General features: G+C 39.0%; 1 protein-coding gene across 1 annotated transcript; it reads right to left on the bottom strand.

Annotated features, from left to right (window-relative positions):
* Positions 1-2,505: 2,505 nt before the first annotated feature.
* LOC144664494 (importin-5-like) lies at positions 2,506-25,974 on the bottom strand. Its single transcript, XM_078525653.1, has 27 exons — positions 25,855-25,974; positions 24,278-24,355; positions 23,927-24,116; positions 23,487-23,589; positions 21,839-21,935; positions 21,309-21,410; positions 20,951-21,076; positions 20,344-20,419; positions 17,203-17,247; positions 16,914-17,001; positions 15,987-16,093; positions 14,945-15,159; positions 14,177-14,350; positions 12,997-13,212; positions 12,088-12,171; positions 11,406-11,538; positions 10,460-10,527; positions 9,428-9,869; positions 8,933-8,988; positions 8,791-8,820; positions 8,609-8,701; positions 7,747-7,821; positions 6,986-7,063; positions 6,572-6,638; positions 5,219-5,447; positions 3,974-4,115; positions 2,506-3,344 (listed from the first exon to the last, which is right to left on the bottom strand). The coding sequence occupies exons 1-27, from the start codon at positions 25,972-25,974 to the stop codon at positions 3,255-3,257; spliced, it is 3,324 nt and encodes a 1,107-aa protein (XP_078381779.1). The 3' UTR covers positions 2,506-3,254.

Here is a 25,974-nt window from a genome sequence, read left to right as displayed (position 1 = left end):
CGCAAACGATCTATCGTGACTCCTGTCTCGTAAACGTTTTCTGTCAGTTATATGTTGAAAGCTTTTGATATCGAAGTTCTCTATAGAAGGAACTACATACGCGAGACGATAAAACAAGCCTAAACCATAAACGATTTTTTTGTGTATCTACAGAGTCTTACTATTAAAGTGGTCCAATGATATCTAATTCCAAGGGAAATTAAACCATGTCAAGGAAATGTTTTCTTCCGTTTCCCACTGATTAATGCCGGCGGTGTATTTGTTGAAAAAGACGTTAATTGTCGCTTAGGGGGTTTGGTTTACGCAAAGAAACAAACAGACCAACACGAACCTTTTTACAATAACTATAAATGATCATAAATACTTGATAGCGCCAGGTGCGCTCGTACAGTCTTCAGTGGCTGATCTTGTTAGGGTTTGGCAGACATGTAGAAATTCTTCAATTAAGATTCAAAGAAAACACGTTTTAAGATTTTTAATGGGTTCAAGGAGTATTTTTTTCTTGACCATTAAGTTGATAACGTTTGTTTCGCTATTGACGCTTTGCTGTATTCAAGGGCAAAAGAGAAACTCGTCTAATCAAAACAGAAGCGGTCCTTTGACGACACTTGTGGATCAGGTCATCAGCTCTACAAAACAGACAAAGACCGAACTGCCACAAAATAATAGCGAGCTTCACGGAGGAATTATCGCTTTAATACTTCTTGGGTGCATCGTGTTTGTGGTTCTTCTGGGAATATTTGTAATAGTTGTTTACCTGCGAAAGAGGAACTTCGAGCAATACCCATTGAAATGGGAAAAGAATTTTGAAGAATCGATGGGAAGCTTTGAAATGCTGGAATGTGAAATGGCTGAAAGACGGCTGCCAATTGGGAGACGTGGCAAGAAGGTTGAGAAAGTGGGCATTCATTTGATTCACAAGCGGGAACTAGAGTCAAGTGTGTAGGCTAAGCGAGTTGCCGAATTTCAAGGCTTTACAATCGTTTATCATCAAGATCATATTAAAATTTTTGACTTGCCGCTAGTCAGCCCTAAGGACATCATGAAAGGTTTGAATTATTCAGAAATGCTTTTGTAAGAGTGATAGCTTACGTGTAAACCTCGATGTAACTGTTGTAAGATCTTAGTCTTGTTAGATTTTTCAAACTAGTCCACCATTATCCAGGAGTTTCTCGATCTCGCCTGTCCTCAAATAGAAGACTTCTGATGGCAGGTGGTGAGAGCAAGTTACTTTGTAAATATTTTGACTATTGTTAATAATATTATTGTAATTTTGAGTTGAAGAATGATTTTTGTCAGAAAGAGTAGAGTCGCTTGAGGTGTCAAAGATAATGTACCTGAGAGTTGACGCCATAATGACGTCAATTGGCTGCAAACCTCAATTCCAGGCTCTATTCTTTTCCTTTCTTGTCATAAACGAAAAGGTCCGGAAGAAACTGAGAAAAAGCCTGGGATCGACATTGCCAGAATCTTTCAGTTGCTCTATTTTTTACGTTAATCAAGAGAGGATAATGGGATCCTCTCTTGCTTAATTAGGCAATGGCTTACTCACAAAGATTTCAAGTTTCAAAGAAAAAACGGAATAAATCGTGATAGTTAACGTTGGCCACTGAAACGAGGCTTGATCCTACGTCACGGAGGGCACACCTTGTCAAACGCGGAGCCACCAGAGTGGGGTGGGGGGGGGGGGGAAGGTTAGCCGAAATTTTTCCGTATCTTAAAATCCGTCTCAATCCTCGCCAATTTTAACCTTCCTTGTTCCTCTTTGGTTCATTATGACATCTCTTTCGTATTTTTATTTTTTTGCCAAGCCATTACTTTGAGCTTCCCTTTGATTTGATGGCAACTTTGCACAAAGCAAACCTGAGTTGACGCAATGGTTTGTTTACATCTGCATGCAGCTTCTATGGCTACACAAGTCCGAGCTCGATTTGTACTCAAGCGGCACGCTGGCCAAAATATTGTCGTTATTTACTTTGTGGAAGAATTCTTAGATATGATAGTACTTGGTATTCGATTTAAAGTGGCCTGTCATTGGCTCGGCGTTGTCAAAGTTATAATAGCGCTCTGGTCTAGATGCATTTTGCGAGGGATCACAAATAGCAGCCGGCCCAAATGACCGAGACCAAAAACCACACAAGGAAAGCCCCTGGCACCCAGAGTAGTTAATAAATGCAATATCTTAGAGCAGTTTTCAATTGAGTGTTGTAAAACCAAAACCAAAGTAATTACTCTGGCCAATCACAAAGGACACAGACAAACCAATGAACCAATCAAAACTCGAAGTAAATACATGTAGCCGACACGAAGCGCGGGAAAACGTGCGCAAGAGAGTCACGACTTGGTTTTTGTTTTACTTCAGATTGGCTGAAAAGTGGCGCCGGCGAGAGTTTTAAACCAATCACTGAGCGTAGAAATGCAAAACGAATGCAAACGCGAATTACTTTCGACACTCAAGTGAAAATCGCTCTAAGAGAAGGGTAACTAAGGACAAGACAACTGAATATAAGCATTTTTTTTCTTTTCATGTCTACTGAGGCATTCTTATTTAACCTTTTAAGCTCTAAGATCGACAGATATCTATTTTCTCCTAACAGTATCAGTTCTCTTTTTTTCAGCAGCCATTCGATGAAAATAAAAAATTATCAAGTGAGGGGGGATTGTCCTGATGCATTGCCAAATTCTCCGAACTAGAATTGAAAGAAATGCAAGGCACTCAGTCAGGAGAATTAAGTTATTCAAGCTCGAGTCTGAACGGGTTAAAAAGAAAGGAAAAACATTCTATGCCTTAGTCAATTAAAATTATTACACCGATTACATAATTAACTATTATCACACATCTATTTCTTGGTGTCCATTCTTTTCCCGCAATTGTCTTTTTTCTGTCCTTCTTGCTTTTCATTATTCAGTTCCATCTTCACTTCTCGCAATTCTCCTCCAGTTCTCTGCTTTTCTTTTTCCCGAATTCAACGTCCACAATCGCACATCCAAATTTTCAAAAAGTAGATGTCATGTCGTCGTTCTATACCGGTCCAGCTCGGTGTATTTTGTCGTCGTTTTTTTTTTGTTTCACTCGATACAAAATCATAACCTTTCAGTGTTCATGGCAGGGGGGTCAACAGAATATGGGCGCATTTCATGCAAAACTGAAGAAATCTCTGCTGTTGGGACGCAGTTTTCACGCGGTTTTTTTTGTAAGAGCTGTGTACGCTTGAGTAGCTTGCACGCGTTCATGGTTCTGTATCTAGTTAAAGTCAGCTTTCTGCCTCAAGCGCTTGTTTCAAAGCTTCCTGCTGGAGTTCACTGAGTTGTCCGACACAAGCCGTCCACATGTCAGCAGCGCTCTGGCAAAAGAAATGAAAGCTTTTGTTTTTAAAAGGAAAATGAGACTAAACAAACGCAAACCTTCAATCTGTAATATAATGAACACGAATCTCTCTCAAGTCGCTCAACCACAGTGTTTTGCACATGTTTAGTTTTGCTATTTTCCTGGTAAGATAGCGGGTAAAGTCCATTTTTCAAAACTAAGGAATCGAGAAAATATAAATGACTGGATGCAAGTCTATGCCGGGTTACCCAGCAGCATTCTGTCGGTTGCCCCCAAAACTCACTGGTACCTGATAACATGTCATACCCCTGGTTGGAGAGAGGCACTGTAAGAGTCAAGTGTCGGTAAGGGCTGGACCTCTCATCCGAGGTCCGGTGAATACTGATCATAAGGGCACCGAGCCTCCCCTCTATGCAGGTATGCAGTTCAAAAATTTACACGTGCAATGTAATTAAACAATTTGTTGGCAAGCGCGTTTCAGTGAGTTCATTATGGGTTATGATCGATAGATTGTGAAAGACAGCAAAGAAAGGTCATCCGAAAATGGCGATAGACACGCAGGTACTGCGGCTGCTTGTGTGCCCCCTTTTCCTCCAGTAAACCCCAACCTCTCACGACACTACAGCCCTTAATTTGTTACCACACCTGTATTTGTCGTATGATGGCAAGAACTCGTTTCCGGGCCGCCTCGTCATCGCTTAGTACGTCATTAATAAACAGCTCAGCAAAAATTTGAAGTATTCGCGGCAGATTGCTGTTGTTCGTTCCCAAAACAAGAGGGTTGTTTCTGTTTAAAAACACAAAATAAATAATAATTTATATTTTTAATGCTGTTTAATGCTGTTTGTGCTGGTTCGGCGCAAATTAACGCTATTATAGATATGATTCAGATTGAATGCACCTTTATTAAAAATGTATATCAAAACTGTGCACTAATTAATTGAAGGATTCCTTGGAATTAAGTTGTTAGTTTATTTACCTTCATCAACTTCCAGTTGATAATGAACTCAGTGTTTGCCTTGGGATTAGGCAGGATTCAAGGTGAAAATTCCTGGATGTGCCTAAGAGCAGTTTTCAATTGAGTGTCGTAAAACAAACCAAAGTAATCTGCCTCACAACAAACAGACAATCCAGTGAACCAATCAAACTCGAAGCAATACATTGCGGAACAAGCGCGGGACGTGCGCGAGCGGTCGCGATTGGTTTTGGTTTTAGTCTGATTGGCGGAAGTGGCGCGAGATTTTTGGGCCATCACTAAGCGTAGCAATGCAAACCAAGCAACGCAATTTACTTTCGACAGTCAAGTGAAAACCGCTCTAACGGCCCACCGTTGAAAAAATTGTTTAGGGTTAGGTGCACTTTAACCCGTTGACCTTTAACCTTAAGCTTTCTCTGGACTCCCAGAGTGCGACGAAAGAGCAAAGTGAAAGCACGAAATGTCTTTCCTTTTATTTTACTCGTGCGTTCGTTAATTTGAGTTTATTATGTTACGGTCAACTCTCGCCTTGCGGACACCCCTATTGCGGACACTCGCTATTACGGACAAAATCCGGCAGATCCCCGGTTAAAGAGGATTGACTGAAAATGACTCCCACTAATACGGACTCTCGCTATAACGGACACTCAACGACGCCCCCAGCGTGTCCTCTATAACGAGAGCTGACTGTATTGCGGAAACTTGGATAGTAACCAAATGCTTTCAGTCCCACTCTCAACATAACGATTCTCCTTAGTCCTCCCCATACATTTCTTTAAGTGCCCGTTCGGAGAATTTGGTCTTTCATCAAGACAACATACCAAGTTGATTGATTTTCTTCATTCTCATAACTTCTGTACCTAACAATGTACTAATACTGTAAGGAGAAACTCTATACTGATCAATGCACTTACTCTTCAATCAAATCACAGACGTATCCATACACATGAGGCGCTTCTTCTTTATCTTCTGTGATCGGCAGCGTCGCGAGTAGCGCCGGAATCACTTCGTTTAACGCGATATTTCCACGATTGTATTTACATATTTTTGCCACGGCTGAAATGGCGTTTTCTGTTGCATTCACATTTTCTCGACTTCTGGAATCTTCGGCTTTGATGGCTTGAAAAAGCACTGGGACAACCTCTGAAAGAGTCACAACAAAGTTCATTAATGAAGATGAATTTTTCAACAATGACCGAGCGGGACGACGGGACGGGAATCGACCCTGGATTTCCGGTTGGGCGTTCTAACCAACTGAGCTGGGCCCACTAGGTTGATATGTGACACGCGTCTGCTCGCTCATCGGCATGGTCCGCTCACCACGGTCTCTCGTGCTCAGTTGGTTAGGCGCCCAACCGGATCTGGGAGCCATGGGTTTGATTCCCGTCGGGGACTCAGATTTTTTCTTTTTCCCATGCTCGTTATTCATCTTCATTATTTATCACCGAGCTTAAAAATACCCTCTTTATTATTTACTAAAGTTCGTTAAATACACGAGAAAGAAGTGTTGCCGTAAAAGCTCTATCAAAGAACGGAGACCGTGTTACGGCTGAGTTTAGTCTGTTTTATTACATTTTGCCAAATACTCGCTATGAAACTTAATGCTTCCGAAGAAATTACTTCTATAGATGTAAATCGACAAAACCATTTTTTAACAATCAAATATGTCCCTTGAGCATTATGAGTTAAAGTTACGAACAACCGAGACTAACTTTGAAAACTATTTAGCCTAACAATACTTCAAAAACCCATATGCAATCCGTTTTAATCTTCGTTTTCGCTTTTGGCCATCCGTACCCTTTTTTGTATTTGCTGTGTTATTGAAATGTTCCTTAACTGTTCTAAGTGACTATTTTAATTATTTTTATATTTCACCCAATTTGGTTGCCATTTTCCCATGCCTAAATTTGGCTAAAATCCGTGACACAGTCTCTTTAAGTCCCCTCCGCTTTTTACACCACCCTCTCTAACAAGGCCCCTATTAGAACTCCGTAAAAACTCGCCCCAATGGCTCTTTATTTCCAAATCGGCCTTCAGAAATCGCGAGAACTACTTTCAGGGTTAAAATAATACCACAACCCTCCAAGTTAAGACCATTTTAGTCGCCATGGCGACTAATGTGGGTTAGCCTATTGGAACCATAGTCGCCGCCTGGCAACTAAATTGGGAGCGACTAAAATTTTCACTGGCAACCAAACTTGAGCGTCATTGGCCAAATGGCCACTAAGGAAAAAATTAACTTGGAGGGTTGTACCAAAATAACAGACCTGCACAAGCTGAGACATATTCCTCTCCGCCATACTGAGCCATTACTCCGCAGCCGTAACACGCGGCCTGCAAAATAAAAACATTTTACATCAATTGATATTCAGTACGCTAAAAAGTCACAGAATTTAAGAAATAAATCAAACACAAGCGACAGTGTTTTATCGGGATTCCCACCGAGAGAGAGCTGAACGACGCGCAGAGGAGTATTTTGGAAATTCGGGGTGTGGATGCCGATGATCACTGTCTCGAGTGTTTGAATATCTTCTCCGAACAAAACTACGGCGAAGTCGTATCTGTGCTACCTAAGACCGGGTATCCAAACCTCTTTCGCGGTTATGATTTTCTTTATTTTAACTTAATTAATTATTAATGAGTTTGAGAAGGCGAAGTGATAAGACCAGAACTGTACAAACCTGTCTAACATCAGCATTTCTGTCTAACACGTAATTCATCATTGGTCGCAAAAAATACTCCTGGTACTTAAATGACGCCTGAAAAGACAAAAAAATAATTTTGCATTTTTCTTGATTTTCCTTGTTTGCCGCAAGCAGCTGTTGGCGGAGGGGAAGGAAAAGAACAAATTTGCTAATCTTTTCTCAGTTTCTTTGATTTTAAGTATTGTATTTTATCATATTCAACTGTTTGATAGCGGCTTTCGTATCCCCCCTTGGCCACTCCAGTAACCATCTCGTCCCCATGGCGCTTTCGTTTCTCTTAGCAGGCTGGGCCTTGGCACGAGAAAACGAAGGACTCTAGAGACACAGGGATTTCCAGTCCTAGATTCTAGGTCTTCCGGTCTTCATGTAGGCAGTCATGATGTTTCAAAACAGATTAGTATAGATGTTGTTACGTTTTTGGATTCCGATTAAAATCTTTTTTCCAAAAAAACAAAAAAAAAAATTCGAATTAATTCAAAATTCCTATGTCCCCAGAGCCTTCGTTTTCTCGTGCCAAGGCCCAGCCGGCTAAGAGAAACGAAAGGGGCTATAGGGACGAGAATGTTCAGTAACTTGGTCACGAAAGGATCGTTCGAACGCTGGAAACTCTGAAATGGCGGTAGCACCAACAGAGGAAGATCAGATCCACCAAACTAGATCAGTGCGACAACATGCTACAGACATATAAACAGACGACTTAAATATTGTAACACTTCATTGAGTTAGTAAACACTTACCGAGCCGGTGTGTTCTATGACATCATCAAACACACACAGTGACCATTGCTTGTCTTGAGCGGATCCGCTAGGAGCCTGGAACAAATCAATTTGTAATACGTCAATCAAACGAATGCTTAGTACAGTCAACTCTCGTTATAGCGGACACGCTCGGGGCGTCGTTTTGTGTCCGTTATAGTGAGAGTCCGTAATAGCGGGAGTCATTTCCAGTCAAACCTCTTTCGCTGGGGATCTGGATTTTGTCCGTTATAGCGAGTGTCCGCAATAGCGGTTGTCCGCAGCAGGGTGTTCTAGGCTCGGGATCGGGTTCTCCTTCTACTGGTGACTTCTCCACTAAATTTCAAGGCCTTAACTATTTCTTTATAGATGCGGAACCTTTAAAAATCATTCTCCGTTACCATACACTATTCTCCTGCTATTACAATTCTTAATAAAACCCTGCGCAAGGCGAGAGTGACTGTAGCACCAAATGGCCAAGGGTCTTGCGTCCGGCGTCCCGCAACAATAACTGCTACTTTTAATTAAGGATCTTTTTAAGATTTCACGTTGACATAAATTATAAGTAGCATGGCAAACATCAACTGCATTTAGATAGTAAAAGTTGTTGCAACTTATACAGAAATATTTCAGATTATTTGACATCGAAGTTTCACGCACAAAATGACAAAATTAAACCCATGCAGGCCCACTCTCTTTTCTCTCTTCAAACTCTCATCCTAAACCGCACAAGAATTTGATTTATATTTTTAAACATGAAGCGGGAAGGCTGTATCAACTACAAGAGGAAAAGGGCCTCACGACCGTGAACAAACGCGTGCCTGTTCAAAGCTTGCAGTCGTAACAGTATGTATAATGAACTTACCAGTAAGGAGTGAAAATCCGGGAGGAGTTGTTCGAAGAAAGGCAGAGCAGCTTCTTTGTGTGTGCCGAACAAAGCGTGCATTATATCGGAAACCTACAAAAACAGTACAAAATCGTTAACAAAATAAAATGTCTTATTAACTAGGAGTGGATTCACGACTAAAATTCAGTTAACTTCCTCACCTTGCTCAAGATGTGAACATCGGTCTCGTGCTGAAATGAAACAATAAAGAAACAGTTTACTACAGGCAAAGGACAAACATCCACGCAACTTGAAATTACAATCTTCCATGAAAAATAAAATACGAGGAGCTAACTCCTGTACCTCGTCTTGCAAGTCCTCTTCCACTTCTTCGTCATAATCTTCTTCCTTTCTTCTCTCTGTAAAAAATTACGCGTTACGCAAACAACTCAAAAAACTACAGCAGCAGGTATTTTAAAAACTTTTAGCGATTACAGTCTTAGCTTTTTTTCTATTGTTTTTAAACTACAGTTGTAACATACTGTTTTCAAAAGGAAGGACCCCTAAAATCACGATACATCCGAAATAACTATATTTTAGATAACTGTGCACGATTGCAAAGTTTCTACCATGAACATTGCGAAGCAAACGTATTAAATTACCTCAAGCTCCATCTAACTACTCGAAATAAACTTTCAGACATTTTGCTGCAGTTAGGATATTTCACGCAGCTTACATGAAGGAAATCTAACTACCTAAAGTCAACAAGTGCGGGCTCATTTGCTCGACTGTACAACCAATAGCAATGATTTCCACCATCTCAACGTACAAGAATAATCAACAATAATCGATACTCACGCTGTCTTTCGACTTGTCTGTTTTTATGACTGTCTATAGTATCGTGCAGCATGGTGCCAAGCTCGGTGAAATAATCAGGAGTCATACACCCCACGCCTAGAGTCTCTATACACCGCGCCAGGGCATCCATGATCAAAATTTGAACATCCGGTTCCGGTTCCGCACTCATGGCCTTCAACACTTCCGGGCACATGAAGGCCCACATCTGCCGAAGATATGCGTCCCCTTTGATCTTAGCGCACTCCAAAAGATAAGGCAAAGATTCCGCGGCAGCCGTCCGCACAAGATCGTGGAAGTAGAATTTCAAGAGGGGAACCATGAGTTTCACGACCTGTTCCGTGTATGGTGCGAACCCTTCTTTAAGTTCTCTGGCGTAACAGACCAGCATCTGACATGCGGTGCTCTTGTCTTCTAGGCCAGCGGTCTTGATACCAAACTTTTGCTGTGGTCACAAATTTAAGAGAGATACTCGGTCACAAAGAAGACCATTAACGAGGTTGTTGCAGACAGCAGATTTGAAAATTCGCTGACTTTTCCCTGATAAAAATCAAACTTTCCTGACCAACTAAATACAAAATTTCAGATATAGTAGTGGCCTCCAGCCTCTGCTTTCAAAAGAAAAACATCGCTGAGATCATCAAGCCGAAAAGTTTTCTTTTTTTTCCAGCCTTAAATGCTTTTAAATCAGAGGTGTTGTAATTTCAAATTTCCCTGACTTTTCTTCAAAATGTCAATTTTCCATGACTCAAAATAAAATTCTCTGACTTTTCCCTGAGCTGTGGCAACCCTGACAGCCGTGGTAAAAAAATCTAATTCAGTCACAAACCAACCCTGGGTAGCTAACAAAGAACGCAAATATTTCTAACGCTCGCAATGGAAAGCTCAACGAAGTAGAGTTGACGAAATACATGGACAATTACGTAGGAAAAAAAAATCGAGAACTGAGGAGTTTGTCTATTTTAACTCGAAAAGTGAGAGGCAGGTATCGGAGGCATTTTTTTGTATTATTTCCCTTCCAAAATTGTGCCCCACCTGATCACCAAGCGTTATAAACTGCCAGCCTTCATCTTCCGAATACTGTCCACTCTTTGGATCATCAGCTGTGTAAATAAATATCAGAATTATACAAACAGCATTAAAAATCCCATGAAGGAATTCAGCAGGTTTTTTTTTTTTAAAATAATAAAAAAAAAAAAAAAAAAAAAAAAAAAAAAAAAATAAAAAAAAAAAAAAAAAAAAATTTTTTTAAAAAAAAAAAAAAAAAAAAAAAAAAAATATTTAAATTAATATATTTTTACCCCAGACACCCCCAAAAAACTTAAATTACCAAAAAAAAAAATTAAAAAAAAAAAATATTTTAAAATCCCCGACCAAAAAAAAAATTTGCTGTACAAAAAACTGTAAAAACCGTGACAAACCTCTTTAATATTCCATGGGTGGTGAAGCGGTAGATGACATGCAGACGTACTACAACTTGCTGACTGTTTGCAAGTGCTCGTCCAATTTTCTTACTGGTTCAAATGAACCGGCTATAGGCCACCAAGTTGCCTTTTGCCTCTGTTTCAAAACGGGTCTCCATGTTAAACCATTCATGTGGAAATGTTTTACCCAAACGTTCATTTCCATGCAAATGAAGCTCGTTTTCATATAAAAAGTTTTGCACGAGGACTCGTTTTGGAACAGGGCCAGAAGCCAGCTCGGAAATGGCCTATTCTTTGGACACTAACGAAGATTCAGAAAAAAAAAATAAAGAAAAAACGGCAATCGTTTCCCGACTGACAACAGAGTTCTATAGACACTCGGGGACAGAAGTAAGATACTGTCACCTGCCAGTCTCCAGTTTTTGAAAGTTGTGTATGACTTAAGAATTCTGTTGAAGTCGTAACTTTCCTTTCTACTGCAGAGCTTCTTTATCCGCACTAAAAGATAAGGAATTATTTTTAAACTGATACGCAACAAAAATATTTTTCAGACGAACCATCGATGACTGCAACTTCAGGCTTGATTGACGCGGCTTTCATCACTGAAGGCATCACAAGAGGAAGATATTGAGTAAATTCTGTACCAAATATCTTGCACATTCTGGCCCACGCTGATATCATGTACGAAATCTGTTGGATGAATAAAATACATACCTGATCGATGCTCATCTAATGAATTTTAACCTTATACACTTCTTCAATGTCTGCTTGTATTTCTATTTGAAGTATATATAGAAACGTTGTAGGAGTAACCCCTCTCCTCCAAGTAACGTTGGAGGAGAGGGCTTATACCGAAAGAGTTTAAAACATGACTTTTTCCCGTTAGCAGACAGTTGAGCCTATAACCTTGGGATGGGGGTTATAAGCGGAAGGGGGGGGGGGGGGGGGTCCTATAACCGGTATTTCACGGTATGCAACTAAACACAGTAGTGTAGCAGCTCTCATAAGCTTGTAATTCTACTGGCCCTCTAGTACTGTAGCAGTTGCTATTGTTTTGAGGGTTAGGGGCATTGTTCTTCCCAAAGCTCCTTCCCAAAGAGCTACATGTATTACTTACTGCCAGTCAACAACAGTTCTTTCCTGGACAGCCCTCCCTCACCCGGACGATCAAACTAGACGAACTACAGCTGACTCACGTTCTTCCCTTCTTTCGTAAAATGTTTAGTGAACACAACAAACCTGTGGATCATCAGCCTCCAGCTCTTCCATCTCAGTCTGAGTCTTGAGTAACAACTGCATCACTTCATTGGCATCAGGCAAAAACTTGTGAACAAAACAAACAAACAAACACGTCACGGTGGTCGTCACTATAAAGCACAGCTCACTAAGAAACAGGTTAATTCTGGAATTAAGAAATACAGTAAAAACCCGCGTATAAGCGAGGATTTAAGCCCTGGCGATTTGCTTTTTCGTTCCCTTCCTGTTTGCAAAACGTGTGGGGTTTAACTCATCATATTTTTTTTACCATCAAAGGTGAGTTAAAGTACTGTTCATTGATAATTGTTGGATTGTGGGTACATTTATTTTGGAAGGATTATTTTTATCACAACAATGTCTACTCTGTAGAATTGCTACTAAGAACTACTTAGCCTAAACTGTCAGTGTCCCCATAATACAAAACCTTTTTGCCAAACTCTAAAAAGTATGGTAGGTAATTACACGCGGGTTTTTACTGTACTATAGACTGCAAAACATTCCATATTTCAGCGTAGGATCGTTAGGCGGAATGTGGCTACCAAAAAGGAGCTGGAACGAGCAAGAAAATTGCAGGTACGACTTGGGAGAGAATTGTTGCAAATCGCGAGTTTCGTAGGCGAACTTCATGCACGCCTCCCGCTAACACGTGCATCACGCACTCGATGTTTTGAGAGAAGAAGAGAGGCTACACATGTACTTTGCCATTTAAAACAAACAACTCCTTTTATAGCGGACACATTCGGGACCACAATTTTGCGTCCATACTAAAGAAAGTCCGTAATTGCCGGAGTTATTTTCAGTAATTCCTATTCGCTGAGACTTCAACTCCTGTCCATAATTACAAAGTGATGTGTCCACAAGGCGGGAGTTGACTGTAAAATGTGGACTAACCTTTTCTTTTCCTACAGCCAAACCAATCAAGCTGATGCACTCAATAGTCTTTCCTCGCAGCATGCGGTAGTCAGATGATAGCGCATTCTGCATGATGTACTTGAGGTTTGGCATAAACCGATCATAGTAATGAAGGAATTTCTCTTCTGCAGTGTCTGCCACTGTGGCAATGGTGGTGACGACTTGCTCCAGAACAAGCTTACCACCGCGTTCAAGCTGAAAACACAAACAGAACACAGTGTTAACACATACAGTAAATATATCTTATAAATTAGACATTTTAGCCTGTAGTATTGCAGTATATTTTTTTCGAGTCTTGCAGTATTTTGGCGAGCCCACCGAAGGGCGAGTCAAAATACAAAATAATGACGAGTAAAAATCTACAGCGACACTACACACTAAAATGTCTAATAAGAGATTTTAAATCCAACATTTTCTTTTCCCGAAATGTTGACTTTTCATCATTTTAAATCTTTTGCGCAGTCAGGAGAAATTAGAGGACTACACGGAGCCTTGTTTCGCGTGTTATTTGTAAAAAAATTTTTTTCGTTTCAAAAAGTTTGGGGGGAAACAGAGAAAAAAAAAAACAACAAATCGCCGGGCGGGAAACCGAGCCAAAGAGGGGGGGGGGGGGCTTTTACCACTGCGCCATCCCTGCTCCCCTGTACTCCATGAAGTGCAGTTGGATAAAGATAGAAATAAAAGATTAATATCGTGGAACAATACTCAACTCTGGAACCCATTAGAAAGTGAGGATGACTAATGATCGCAAGGATGGAAATGATTACAGTATGGGAAAAATTGACTGTGCGAGGCTGCTCACCTTTTCACATTTGGCTCAGATTTCTACAAAATTTTGGACAACTTCTGCCAGTTGTAACATAGTATTCCAAAAATTGCTCCTTCAATAGTTAAAACTCTGAAACTTTTTATTCTGGAAATCGAGGGGAAATTTCATTGACTTCTTGACCAATTTCTCGAGTGATGAGTACTTGGCAACAGAACTTGGAGCTATTGCCCTACCAGTCCTACAATATCTAATATCTGTACAAAGAAGAAACTCTGGTTTGATAGTCGTTTAGCACTTGAACAGTCAGCAGACCCATGCAACTCCTTCCAGAATACAATGTAATAACAGAATAATATATTTATTTGTACAACAGATAATGATTTGACCCACCTCCCTTAGTTTAGAAGCAAGCACAGCTTCAAGTTTAGCCAGGATATTATCCAGATAGGATGCAAGGATATTCTTGGGGCAGTCATCAGAGAAATTGACAAGAGCTGCAGCAGCGTGTGCCTGGACACGAGGATTGGCCGTGTCATCCAAAACAACAAGGAGGCCTGGAATTACCTGTGCAAGTTAAACAATAAAACAGTCATGACAGTGTACCATACATGTTAAAATTGAAACAAATAAAATAATACAATGAAACATACATGTGTAGCCTGAGATTAAATAAGCTTTCAACTAGTCACGAGACCGTCATGTCATTAGAAAGAAGGACTAAGGGAAAAAAAAAAAAAAAAAGACACAAAGCAAAGGGCCTAAGAGAGAGTACTAAGAATTCCCAAGCTAAAACAAATGTAAGAACAACAATTCTAAGGCTACTACATGTACATTGTATCAAGTATTTTACACTACACAATGCAAAGACCATACATCATAAAAGTAAAATATTGGGTTTGAATTTCAGGGGTAAAAGGGGTGGGGTGGGGGTGGCATATGGAAGGAGTGCACACTACCTCACATGCACCCCTCCCCCTTCCCCTCCCTGCAGCTTATGCTGATTGTGTCTGTCACCCACGTTTGTCTGGCCTGAAAACAGAAAACCACTAACATCCAAGCTACTGTATCAGATAAAAGATTTATTGCTCTCTGTTGACACAATCAAATACAGTTTTTCAAAAAGTGATGAAAATTACTGTGATTCAAGTTGAAACTTACTCTGGTATGAAACTTCTTTTGGAATCCTTGAGCAAAATCAGTTGACAGCTGACCCACAGCATTGCAGGCAGCATACCTCACTCGCGGGTGGGAGTCCGTCAGGAAGGGCAAGACAGTGTTGACTATGTCTGGCAGTAATGCCTCCATTTGTTTGTAACAGCCTTCACCTACTGCTGAGATTGCCATCAGACCGGCATGACGATATCTCCAGTCAGCTGAAAAAAATATGTTAAAAAATTAAAAATTAATCAATGGCTGACAAACATGTGGCTGCTAAATCGAGATCAAATTACTGACAATGATTATGAGCCCAGGTCATAGGCACGAAATGCGTACAGAGGGTGTAACGTGTGCAAAGAGCTACTATATGTTGCTGCAAGTGTTAGCTTTTGAGGATGGGCAACAACCAGAGAACCCACAGAAGCCTTTCTAAAGGGAAAGGCAAGAGCCAGCAAGTTCATCCTTATCTTACATACACATTGACTCCCAGCCCAGTCAAACCTGAGCCATAAGGGTGCAGGGAAGCAGTTACTTGACTGCATGAGCACTCCCCATGCAGATGTAAATAGCATGCATTGCATTAACAATCCCCTATTTAAAGGGGCTACGTCACAGTATTGTAGGTAATTCTATTTATTATAGTTAATAAAGAGCTCTTAACTTTAAATTGGCAGAGCGAAAGTCTTTTATTGGCAAAATCACAACCACATAACAAACAAGGATGATTTTTGAGCATTGTAAAGGACACTTTTATTGAGATAATTAAACTAGTAAAAAGTCGGGCCTACATTTTTCAAGTTTACCCGAATGCAATAAATTTGAAAACTTCTCAAATTTTGCCCATTCATGCCCCTTTTTGACCTTTCCGTGTTTCTCTTGAGTTCTTCTACAGTTTTAAGCCGTTATTGTGATATTTCATCTAATTCTATGAAAGGAACTTTGGTCAGCGCCTAAATTGCTTAAAATTGCCTGACATAGCCCCTTTAATTAACATTAAACTTTTCACCATGAGTTTTTGAAAAGGAAGTGATCAAGAACTTACCATTCTGCAGCATCTGTGGCACTGTAACAATGATATGAGGCAAGACTGTTTTTCCTCCCAAACCACAAGCCAGTCTGTCAAGAGAGCTTTCCCCTGCTACAGAATTACTGTGTGACAAACATGATTACTGTGAGTAAACCATCATACTGTCATGTAAGGCATGAGATTTGGAAGAAAGTGCTTTTCAGAAGACATTTTGCACCTTTAAAGGGTTTGACTTTTATTTTGATCATGAGACTCTGCCTTTAACAATTTCAAAGTTTAACTACATTGTAGAAAAAAACTGTGTAGTAAGTTGACGAAATAAATTCTGCTGCAAAATGAAACACAAATCAAGTTCTAGATTCATCAACATACACCTAAATAATCAAACCTCTTTCAAAACACAGTGGACTGCAAAAAAATGTCCCACAGTCTGCTGTGTCTAAGATTGTTGTGATTTGTAACTGCAGTCTTAAACATAGGCAAGGTAAGGTAAAGTCTGTGTCCGAGGCCAAGTGGTCCATACAGCCGGAGCTTATCACAGTTTCCGTCGCTTTAAGCGACTAGGAATATTGCTACTCCCCCCTGGATGGGATGCTAGTCCATCGCAGGGTTACCCCCCAGCAGTAAATTTGCCGCTACCCATTTATACACCTGGGCGGAGAGAGGCACTGTGAGAGTAAAGTGTCTTGTCCAAGAACACAACACAGCACCCCGGCCAGGGCTTGAACCCGGGCCATTCGACTTGGAGTTGAGCGTGCTACCCCATTAGGCCACCGCACCTCCCACAGTCTTAAACACGAAGTGTAATTAAAAAGCAATTTGGCATTATTCATAGGGAGAAAGACCAGAAGGAGCTTAAACTCTAGGTTTTATAAACTAAAACTGCAAATATCTATTTGTGTACCCTACAGTTCGAACAATAAAACAAAGTGTCACACGTACCTTTCAGCATCTTCATCATCAAGTTCATCAGACACACTCCACTCTGGATCATCTTCCAGATCAACCATCATGGCCAGCATCTCAGGAACTGTGACAATGAACAAGCAACAAGTGTCACACAAGTAGTACTGTCACAAAAGTACTGTCACACAAGTACCATCACACAAAGCTGTATAAATTCTTTGAAAATACACTACTAATGGCACATGCATTTTTGTAATAAAGTTTATGAATGTTTGTATTTCAAGTTTGTTGCAAAATCTCAAATGAATGCAAGTCAGCAACTCACCTATTATTGGAATATGCTTTTGGCATTTCCTTAGCATTGCTGGTGCTGCAATGTACATTAACACACAAAAATGAAAAAAAAAAAAATCAAATCAAATCAAATCAGGGAATAAAGAAATGCAGAGCTAATGAATTACATTTACGGTCATTAAAACAGCTGAACACTACAGTGGAACCCCGATATAACGATCCTGGATATAACAATATTCCCGATATAACGATGAATATTCTATGTCCCAGCAAAAGTTACAGTAAAATGTTTGGGACGGAACCCCGATATAACGATCTCCGATATAACGATATTCCCGATAAAACGATGAGAATTTAGCGGATCGAACGTAAAATCCTCCCGATATAATGATATTATCAATACACAGTCACATTTCATTTGCAAAACATCGAATTTAATGCAATAACATTTGGGTTATCGAGTCATCTCTAACTTTTCTAAAAACAGCTTTGTACTATGATATATGAAAATGATACTGTGTTCTAAGCCTTCTTATCAAAATTACCGGTATTCTCTTTATCCTCCTCTAATATGCAGTAAAAAGTACTTGTTAGGTTTACCCCAATATAACGATATTTTCAGTTATTTTACGGCCATATTGTTATATCGAGAGTTTCGATATAACGATTCTTCGATATAACGATATTATTTTACTGCTCCCTTGACATATTGTGTGGTTCCAGAAAATATCCATATCCCCCCCACGGATGGTTTTTTTGGTTTGCACCCCCACACCCCTTAGGAATTTCTGTTCCAAAGGGGTCATTGATGACCCCACCACCCCCCAGGAATTTCCATTATTTTTCAACATGGACTGCTCTACCCCCTGGAAAATCCAGATGGTTTTGTTCTTTTGAAAATGAAAACTACAACTCAGTTACACAAATACGATAGCCTTTAATCAAACTCTATCTCCATTTAACAACATGATGCGTTGCCATCGTTCTACGAATACACGTAATCTTGCTTTATACATCCTTGCCATCCAGTTTGAAATTACTTCTATGTTGATAAAAATGTGTAAAACTTTTAAAGTTTATTTAAAATTGAAACCGAGTGTCTTGCATTTTTTCTTTCTTTTCTGTTTTGAGCTGAAGTCTAATTCGTCCATCGCAGAAGCGTTTCTGGTTTGCTTTCAAAGTAACTCTTGGCGAACTTAATAAAAATCGCAACTTACAGCATTCCTAGCTGTGTTAGCCATGCCTCTAAAATTCTGTCTTGTAGTCTACTAAAGCTTTTCCTTTTAAGATTTCAGCAACTAAAACGGCGCCTTCTGTATCGTAAACATGACCAAACATCTTCACGTTCGCGCGTTCGGTTCGGCCAAAGTAATTTTACTGGCTGAGAAGCCAGGCCTTCTGAGAGGCACGAGTGGGAGTGTGGGGATGAGTTTCACCTGTCACTTCCGCCATTTGGTCACGAAGAAGAACGGAGTGTCTTTGGAATTGTAGCACTAGCAAATGCTAGAAAACTCAAATGAAACACATAAATATTAAAGCTTATGATTTAAACCTCATCTCAATGGAAAGGAGCTTTATTTTTTACAAAACAATGTACGTGAGTATGCTTTGGATCGATCGTGTGCTGCTTCAATTTTCTTCATGTTTCTTCACCCTCTGGAAAAGAAACCGCCTGCGAACCCCCTCCTCCCCTCGGAAATTTCTGGGTTTAAACCCCCCTCCCCCTTGGAATTTTCAGTGACCATCCGTGGGGGAGGTATGGATATTTTCTGGAACCACACATTGTTATATCGGGGTTCCACTGTAGTTACAAAACACTAGTTACGAATGAGAGTATTGTGTAGGAAGTAACAGCTTTTACAACCTTTTGTAACTGGGAATTTAAAAGCTTGCCATCAGTTATCTAGATGTTGCTATTTTAGACTGCCTTCCCAGACCACCGTGAAATCAGTCATTTCAGCTCTTAGCATTTAATTTCCCAAGCATGATCAATCTCCAATTTCTCCTTACAATATACAGGCACGAGAATACAGAAAATCATCACGCACTGTTCTGTGTTGATGAACCACTAATTTCTCAGAACTAAGATTAAAAGAAATGTATGACACTCAGTAAGGAGAATTTACACTGTCAAGTCAAGTTGTGCTATCTACACACATGCCTTACAGTGCGCGTACCTTTTTTTCCAAAGGAATATAGCCTGAATGCAGAGCTCCAATTTTCTTCTTGTGTCAGAAAAGTCTCTGACTCAGGAAAAAAATTGGATGTCTGCACACAGGGAGAGAAAGTACAGATACTCTTTTGTCAAAGTATTGTGTACATCTGTGATTGCAGTCTGTAATAATACTTTTTATGTTTCTTTACATGTACAATGTACACTGCTCAACTGTTATACTGTAGCTAGAAATGTATTGACAGTATCTTGATACACCAATTTCTAACTAATAGTAATTCATTAACAGAGATTCCAACCCTCCGAATTTGATCAAGAGTATCCCGATTTGATGTGTTGCCACCCGTTCTCCCGATTTTTATCAGATTCTCCTGATTTATGAAAATCTGATTAAACAAGGAAAAATGTTCTAATCGTTAGTACTTTTTTGCGATCTGAGTGACTAACAACAGTTAAGAAAAGCACCAAAAATGTCTGTGAAAAGAATAAAGTCTTGACCTTATAGAATAACTCAAAAATGATGTAAAAATGCCAGAAATGGCACTTGAGAGTACCCAAATTTCCAAACTTCCAGGGGGAACATGCCCACAGACCCTCTTAGACACTTGCACCTTCAGTACTAAAAAGTACTACCTATTTTCCTTCAAAGAGGGTTGGAATCTCTGCATTATTAATAGTATGTATCAATAATTAGTTGCTGTTCTCAATCATGAATAGTCAAAATAGCACTTGGTGATTCTTGTGATAAATTACATGTAACAACTATTGCAATGAATTTTTATAAATAATAAATAATAAATTGATCACTAATGTTAATTTCTATTGTTATGCATTATTATCTATGTTATTGGTAATGCCACATGAAAAAATGGCGGAAATACCCAACAAAGTTGTTGTATCATATCATCTAAGTCTACAGTGTTCTTAAAGTTTTCTGAGTTTATTACACAGAATATGTGTAAACTAATTTATTGTGTGTAATTTACTCAATTTACAAACCTGTCTCAGCTAATGTCACTACACACTCCAAGGATAAATGCCTCCAGCTTTCAACAAGATCTGTGTTTCGAACAATCTGCAAAATTGAATTTGTTTACTGACATACAATTTAGATACTAGCTTCATATAATTCTTCAAGTATGGGAGAAAACAAAAACAAACACAACAGCCACCTTCAATTTCCTTACATGTATGTCTCTGTCAATTTACTTTTAATTAAACTACATTTTTGAGGCAAGTGGCTTGAGGATCATGCAAGGACTTCATCCTCAGGGCTGTGCTCTAGCAGAGCCCGGGTGCCTCGGGGGACTTACATTGTACTTTTGTCTTTAGGGGACCTGTAATAACTTTTCTATTACGAAATCGTGGGCACCCAAGATTTTAGACAGAAGAACTTTTAGGCACCATGCAATTATTCCAAGAGCACAGCTTTGCCAATGTTACCCAGCAAGAAAAGGCATGTAAGAGTTAAATGTCTTGCCAAAGGCCTCAACACAGGAATGCTGGAGAGGAGATCAGGAGCCCTATGTTCTAACCTAAACCCTTTAGGCCAAGGTACCCCTTACATTGACAATGCAGATAAACCAGGTGTTCTGTAAAAACAAACCTCCAGCATCAAATCCAGAATGGGCTCCAAGTTTGCCCTGAGAAGCTTGGGACAAGTGTCTGCTAAGTCAATCAGACATTTTAACACAGAGTCATCTGCACTTGCTTGGACACTCTCGCGAACCGCCTGATGGAATAAAGAAACAAAAATAAAACAATTATTACTGATTGCTAACCACTGGTTTCAAATAATGTGCATTATGTAATAAAACTAATGTTGACTTTCAATCTTTGTTGGTAAACAGCAAAAAAAATGGTCATTAACAGGTATTATTTTTTACATGAATTCCCCGACACTTCAATAATACATACATGTAAGTATAAGTTCTAAAATATTGCTAAATATATACAGATCCTACCTGGACTATTCCTGGGACTAATTCAACAAATTGCCTCTGTTTGATCTCTTCAACTTGGTCTGTAATAAAAGCAACTGATGCACGAGCCGACATGAAACGAACCTGAAACAAATGAAATAACTTTTACAAATTTCCAAAACTACATGTACACCCCAGGTTTACATAATTTACCATTATATTGACAACAAACACAAAATAGTCTTAACAGTCCACAGCTTTGATATAATTGGTAAAAAATATCATTCCAAAAGATCTTGAATTGATAGAGATTAACTGCTCTGCTTGTAATATTTAACATTATTTGGGCTCAGGAGAGGCTTATTTTGGTTGAGTAGGGTTAGGACGATTGATTGATTGATTGATTGATTGATTGATTGAACACAAATCAAATGACTGACAGATGCACAAGCAGATGGTAGATTGATATCTATCAATCTTAATCTTTATAATTTTGGAATGCTTTACAGTAAAGCATTCAAATACCATATTCTCCTTTTTTATTACATGTCAATTGACGACCTGTAGTTAACCTGTTGACTTGATTGATCCTGAAGACATTGCCACAGCATCTGTTTAATAACCTGCATGTAATGTTCTTGCTGCGTTCCAAATATTCCAGGAAAAGATCTGCAGCAAAACAAGTTACATGTATCAGTAATTTCAACAGATAACAGACAGGAATTTTCAAAAACTCACAGACCAAAAAATGTCTTCTCCATTGAAATCAGCCATGGATAAAACCAGGCATAACTAATCGATGACATCAATGACATCAATGAAATCAATGAGTAATCAATAGGTAATCGATAGGTAATCAGTTGATTAGTCATTGATTATTGCCGATGATCAATGAGAAATCGATGACTAATCGATAGGCCACAAAATTTTTGGCTATCGATAAGTCATCGATTGCATCGATTAGTCATTGATTGCATTGATTAGTCATTGATTTCATTCAATACTCATCGATATAATCTCATTCCGGTGCGTAATGTAACTGCTTATGCCGGCTGTTTCCCTTAGCCGAAGCAGTTCTACTTTGCTGACAAACATCAACTGAGCAAAATCTATAACCACGTAGTCGATTCTTGTCAGCGTACTTGTTAGTTTCATTTTCAGAGTGATTGGTTCCCGTTCAGTTGTTTTTTACAGTGAAATATTGCACAATTAAGAATAATTTATTTTTGTGATTAGCACTTAACGTCTCGACATGCCGGAAGATTTATTTGACCTTTTATGAAAGCGTAATTTCGTCAACAGGAACGCCAGTGATAAAGAAAAATACGTCTAAAACAGATTAAAAAAAACACAAACGAACAAAAATGGTACAAGAAAGCAAGAAATGCGTCTTTTGTGCGCAGTATAGTAGTCAATGAGCAATCGATGGGTCATCGATGAGTTATCAATAACATCAATAGGTAATCAATTACATCAATGAGTAATCGATGTCATCGATGAGTAATCGATAGGCCACAAAATTTTTGGGCTTCGATTAGTCATCGATTACTCATTGATCATCGCCAATAATCAATGACTAATCAACTGATTGCCCATCGATTACTCATTGATTACCAATTGATGTCATTGATCATCGATTAGTTATGCCTGGATAAAAAGAAACTACCATTACTCTATTAACCCCCCCCCCACCCCCCCTCTGCCCCTCCCCCCTGGGGGAAGGGGCATATTTCTTTTTAAGACCTTTTGAGAGGATCTCAATGGAGAGTGGAGCTTATTAGAGGAGTTTTGTGCAGGACATGAATATTTATTGTCTCAGAATCCCAGACACTGTGTACACAACTCATATCAATGTTTAATTTTCATTACATTTAAATGCATTGTTTTAAGTAGTAGCCAAAAGTTGCCGGTTTGCAGATGCAAAAAGAAGTTCTTGCACATGCACTTTTTGAGGGGCTGTACTGTACTTAGATGCATAACCAGACCCACTAAAAGAATTTTACTCAAGTTTGTTTTGATGATTATCTGTCTTTGAAAATATTCTGTGCATTACTGTACACAGTGGGGATTTTGACAGACAGCCAAATCTTGGTTAGTCATTGTATGATGACCAACTGTCACTTTGCTCTGATAATGTAAACAGAAAAATTGATAACAGTTCTCTTTAGATGAAGCACTAGTCCACAGAAACTGACATAGAAATAAAGCAAAGAAACTTACACAAAAATATGAAGTGCACTTTCCTTCAGCTCTGGTTTTTGTGAGTTACAGCATTCAAACAGAAACTTTAGAAGTTCTTGCCAGTGATTATATCCTTCCTCATCTGAATAAATGTAAATAAAAAATGATAACAATTTGAATCATCAGCCTGTTGATGACAGAACCCCATCTAATAAACAAAGTAATCATTTTATTTATTGATAATTTATTCAATTCAAAAGGACTACCAGTAAATCCTTTTGAACAGAAATGGTTATTTTATAGAAAATAATCAGTTATTGTAATCCCTTTAATGGGATTTAATTTACTTGGCAACCAGAAGGCAATTTATCTACCTTGTAAGGCTTTTACTTGCTAGACTAATGTGCAACATCTTTATTAGAAACTAATCTTGCAACCAAAATTTGGGCAAGCACTTTCCCTGTACACTTGAAACTCACCAAGAAGACTTCTAGATAATTCAGCAACAGCATCACAAACTTTCTTGCGTATCGTTTGCACCTGTTCTTCTTGAATGGCCTTAAGCAAATTATCCTTCATCTCTTGTTGGAAAGCTGGGTCAAGTTTGTCGTAAAAATCTACTGAGCTAGAGTAGATCCTGCGCAAGAGCACAGCTGACATTTGGCGAACCTTTAAAGAAATCAAGGAGAACATCATCAAAAGATTAGTTATACAAAATGTAGTAAAAGTTTTTTTTTAATATAAAAGATAAGATTAAACATTTTGTAAGAAAAACATTTTTTTAAGAGTAACCTCTTGATTTAACGAGTTCTACTTTAATTCTTTCTTACCTCAGGGATTCCTGATGTTCTAATCATCTGAATAAGGAATTTGATTTTTGTTGGTTCATCAATAGTATCATAATGTGCCTATTAAGAACAGAGAAAACATTTTATAAAAATTGAATGTAATACACTCAGTTGGGGGAATAAGTGCTGGCTTTGGCAAATCTTTGTTCAAGCACTCGAAGAATTTCTGAATTATTTTATCCAATCAAAAACTAGCGTGAGCGCTCACGAGTACTCCGAAAGCAATTACACGTACAAAATATATCATGTTGCTTAGCAACTTCAGGGACAAAAACTGCAGATTCAGTCACTTCTCAGAGAAGTGATGTCGCCATCAACTGGCACTTGTTCCCCTTGTGCAAGTTATCGAGAGGCAAGCAAGAAATTGAGGGTTTGAGAAATCGAGATTTCAATTCTAATTCTGTTGACCTTGCAATAATTACTGTGTTAAAAACTGTAATAATTACTGTGTAAAATTAGCAAAAAAAAATTAAATTATGGGAGTTCCTTTTTGGAGAATCCCTAAATAGCTGCAGGGAAACATGGATGGGCTGTGTACATGTATAAGCACTTAAAGCATCCGACAAGGTGGATGGTTTGAGTACAATATAATAAAGCCGTGGCTTAGAGAAAGCTTAACATGCATGTATGAGAATCAAAAACCTATAATATTGCAGATTTTAAAGTAAAATTACCGGGTATGGTGTAAACATGTTAGAGACTAATCACTGTAATGCAAATGAACAGAAATCTTAGCAGCTTTTGGGAAAATCTACTGAACCGAAATTTGAAAATTTATTTTTAAATGAACATCCCTCCAAACGACAACGTGTTGACCTTCCTTGCAGTCAAACATCAGTGATAACTTTGCAACAATGAAATGTAACAATCTGTGCCGACATGTTCATTACATCTGATTACATGTTTCTTACAATGGAAATTTTAACTTTTTGATAAAAACCTTGCCAGCTTGTTTAAAACATGTGCTTTTCCAACTCGTAAAGGATTTTTTTTCGCAATTGCTTCGCAAATAATCATAAACATCACATTAAATCGACACTCGAAAATAAAGTCACTAACTAAAGTTAGTTGGTATATAAGCTTAAATATCGACCGTTGTTTTAAAATGGCATACAAACTCGAGAGGGATTTAAGAGTTAACGGTTACTGAAAACCGTCTTTTCAATCCTTAATCACTGGAACGAAGTTAAGTAATCCCGGAAAAATCAATTTTCTGCAAGCTCGTATTCTCAAATGCGTTATGCTCAGAAAGCTCTCGAATAATAACAGTAAAACGTGGGTGAAATATCATCAAAACACTCCGTACTTTTGACAAGTTAACGCCAGTTAAGAAAACGAGAAGTAGAGATGAGTTTAAGAATTGTTTAAAGTTGAAGGACCTCGGAAAATGTCTAGGAAATTCCAAGTTATAAAGTGCACATGGCATGCAAGTGCCGTCCGAATCATGCCGGCGATCTGTTCTTCTCGAAGACATGTTCCCGGCAACAGTTGGCGATGAAGTTCCTCGCGAAGGAAAACCAATAGAAGGATTCTAATAAGAGCAAGGAAGATTTTCCTACCTCTGCTTGATTCCTGATGTTATTATCAGGGGACATCAGCTGGGAAACAAGAGATTCGAATTGCTGTTGCTCGCTCGCCATTACGGCCACCATATTGCCCAACCTACGACTTGTACGCAT

Source organism: Oculina patagonica, chromosome 8 (assembly GCF_052425735.1).
Source record: "Oculina patagonica isolate OP01 chromosome 8, crgOcupat, whole genome shotgun sequence".
NCBI classification, from domain to species: Eukaryota; Metazoa; Cnidaria; class Anthozoa; order Scleractinia; family Oculinidae; genus Oculina; species Oculina patagonica.
The sequence above is the reverse complement of the archived record's forward strand: the minus strand, read 5'-3'. Positions and strand labels throughout refer to the sequence as shown.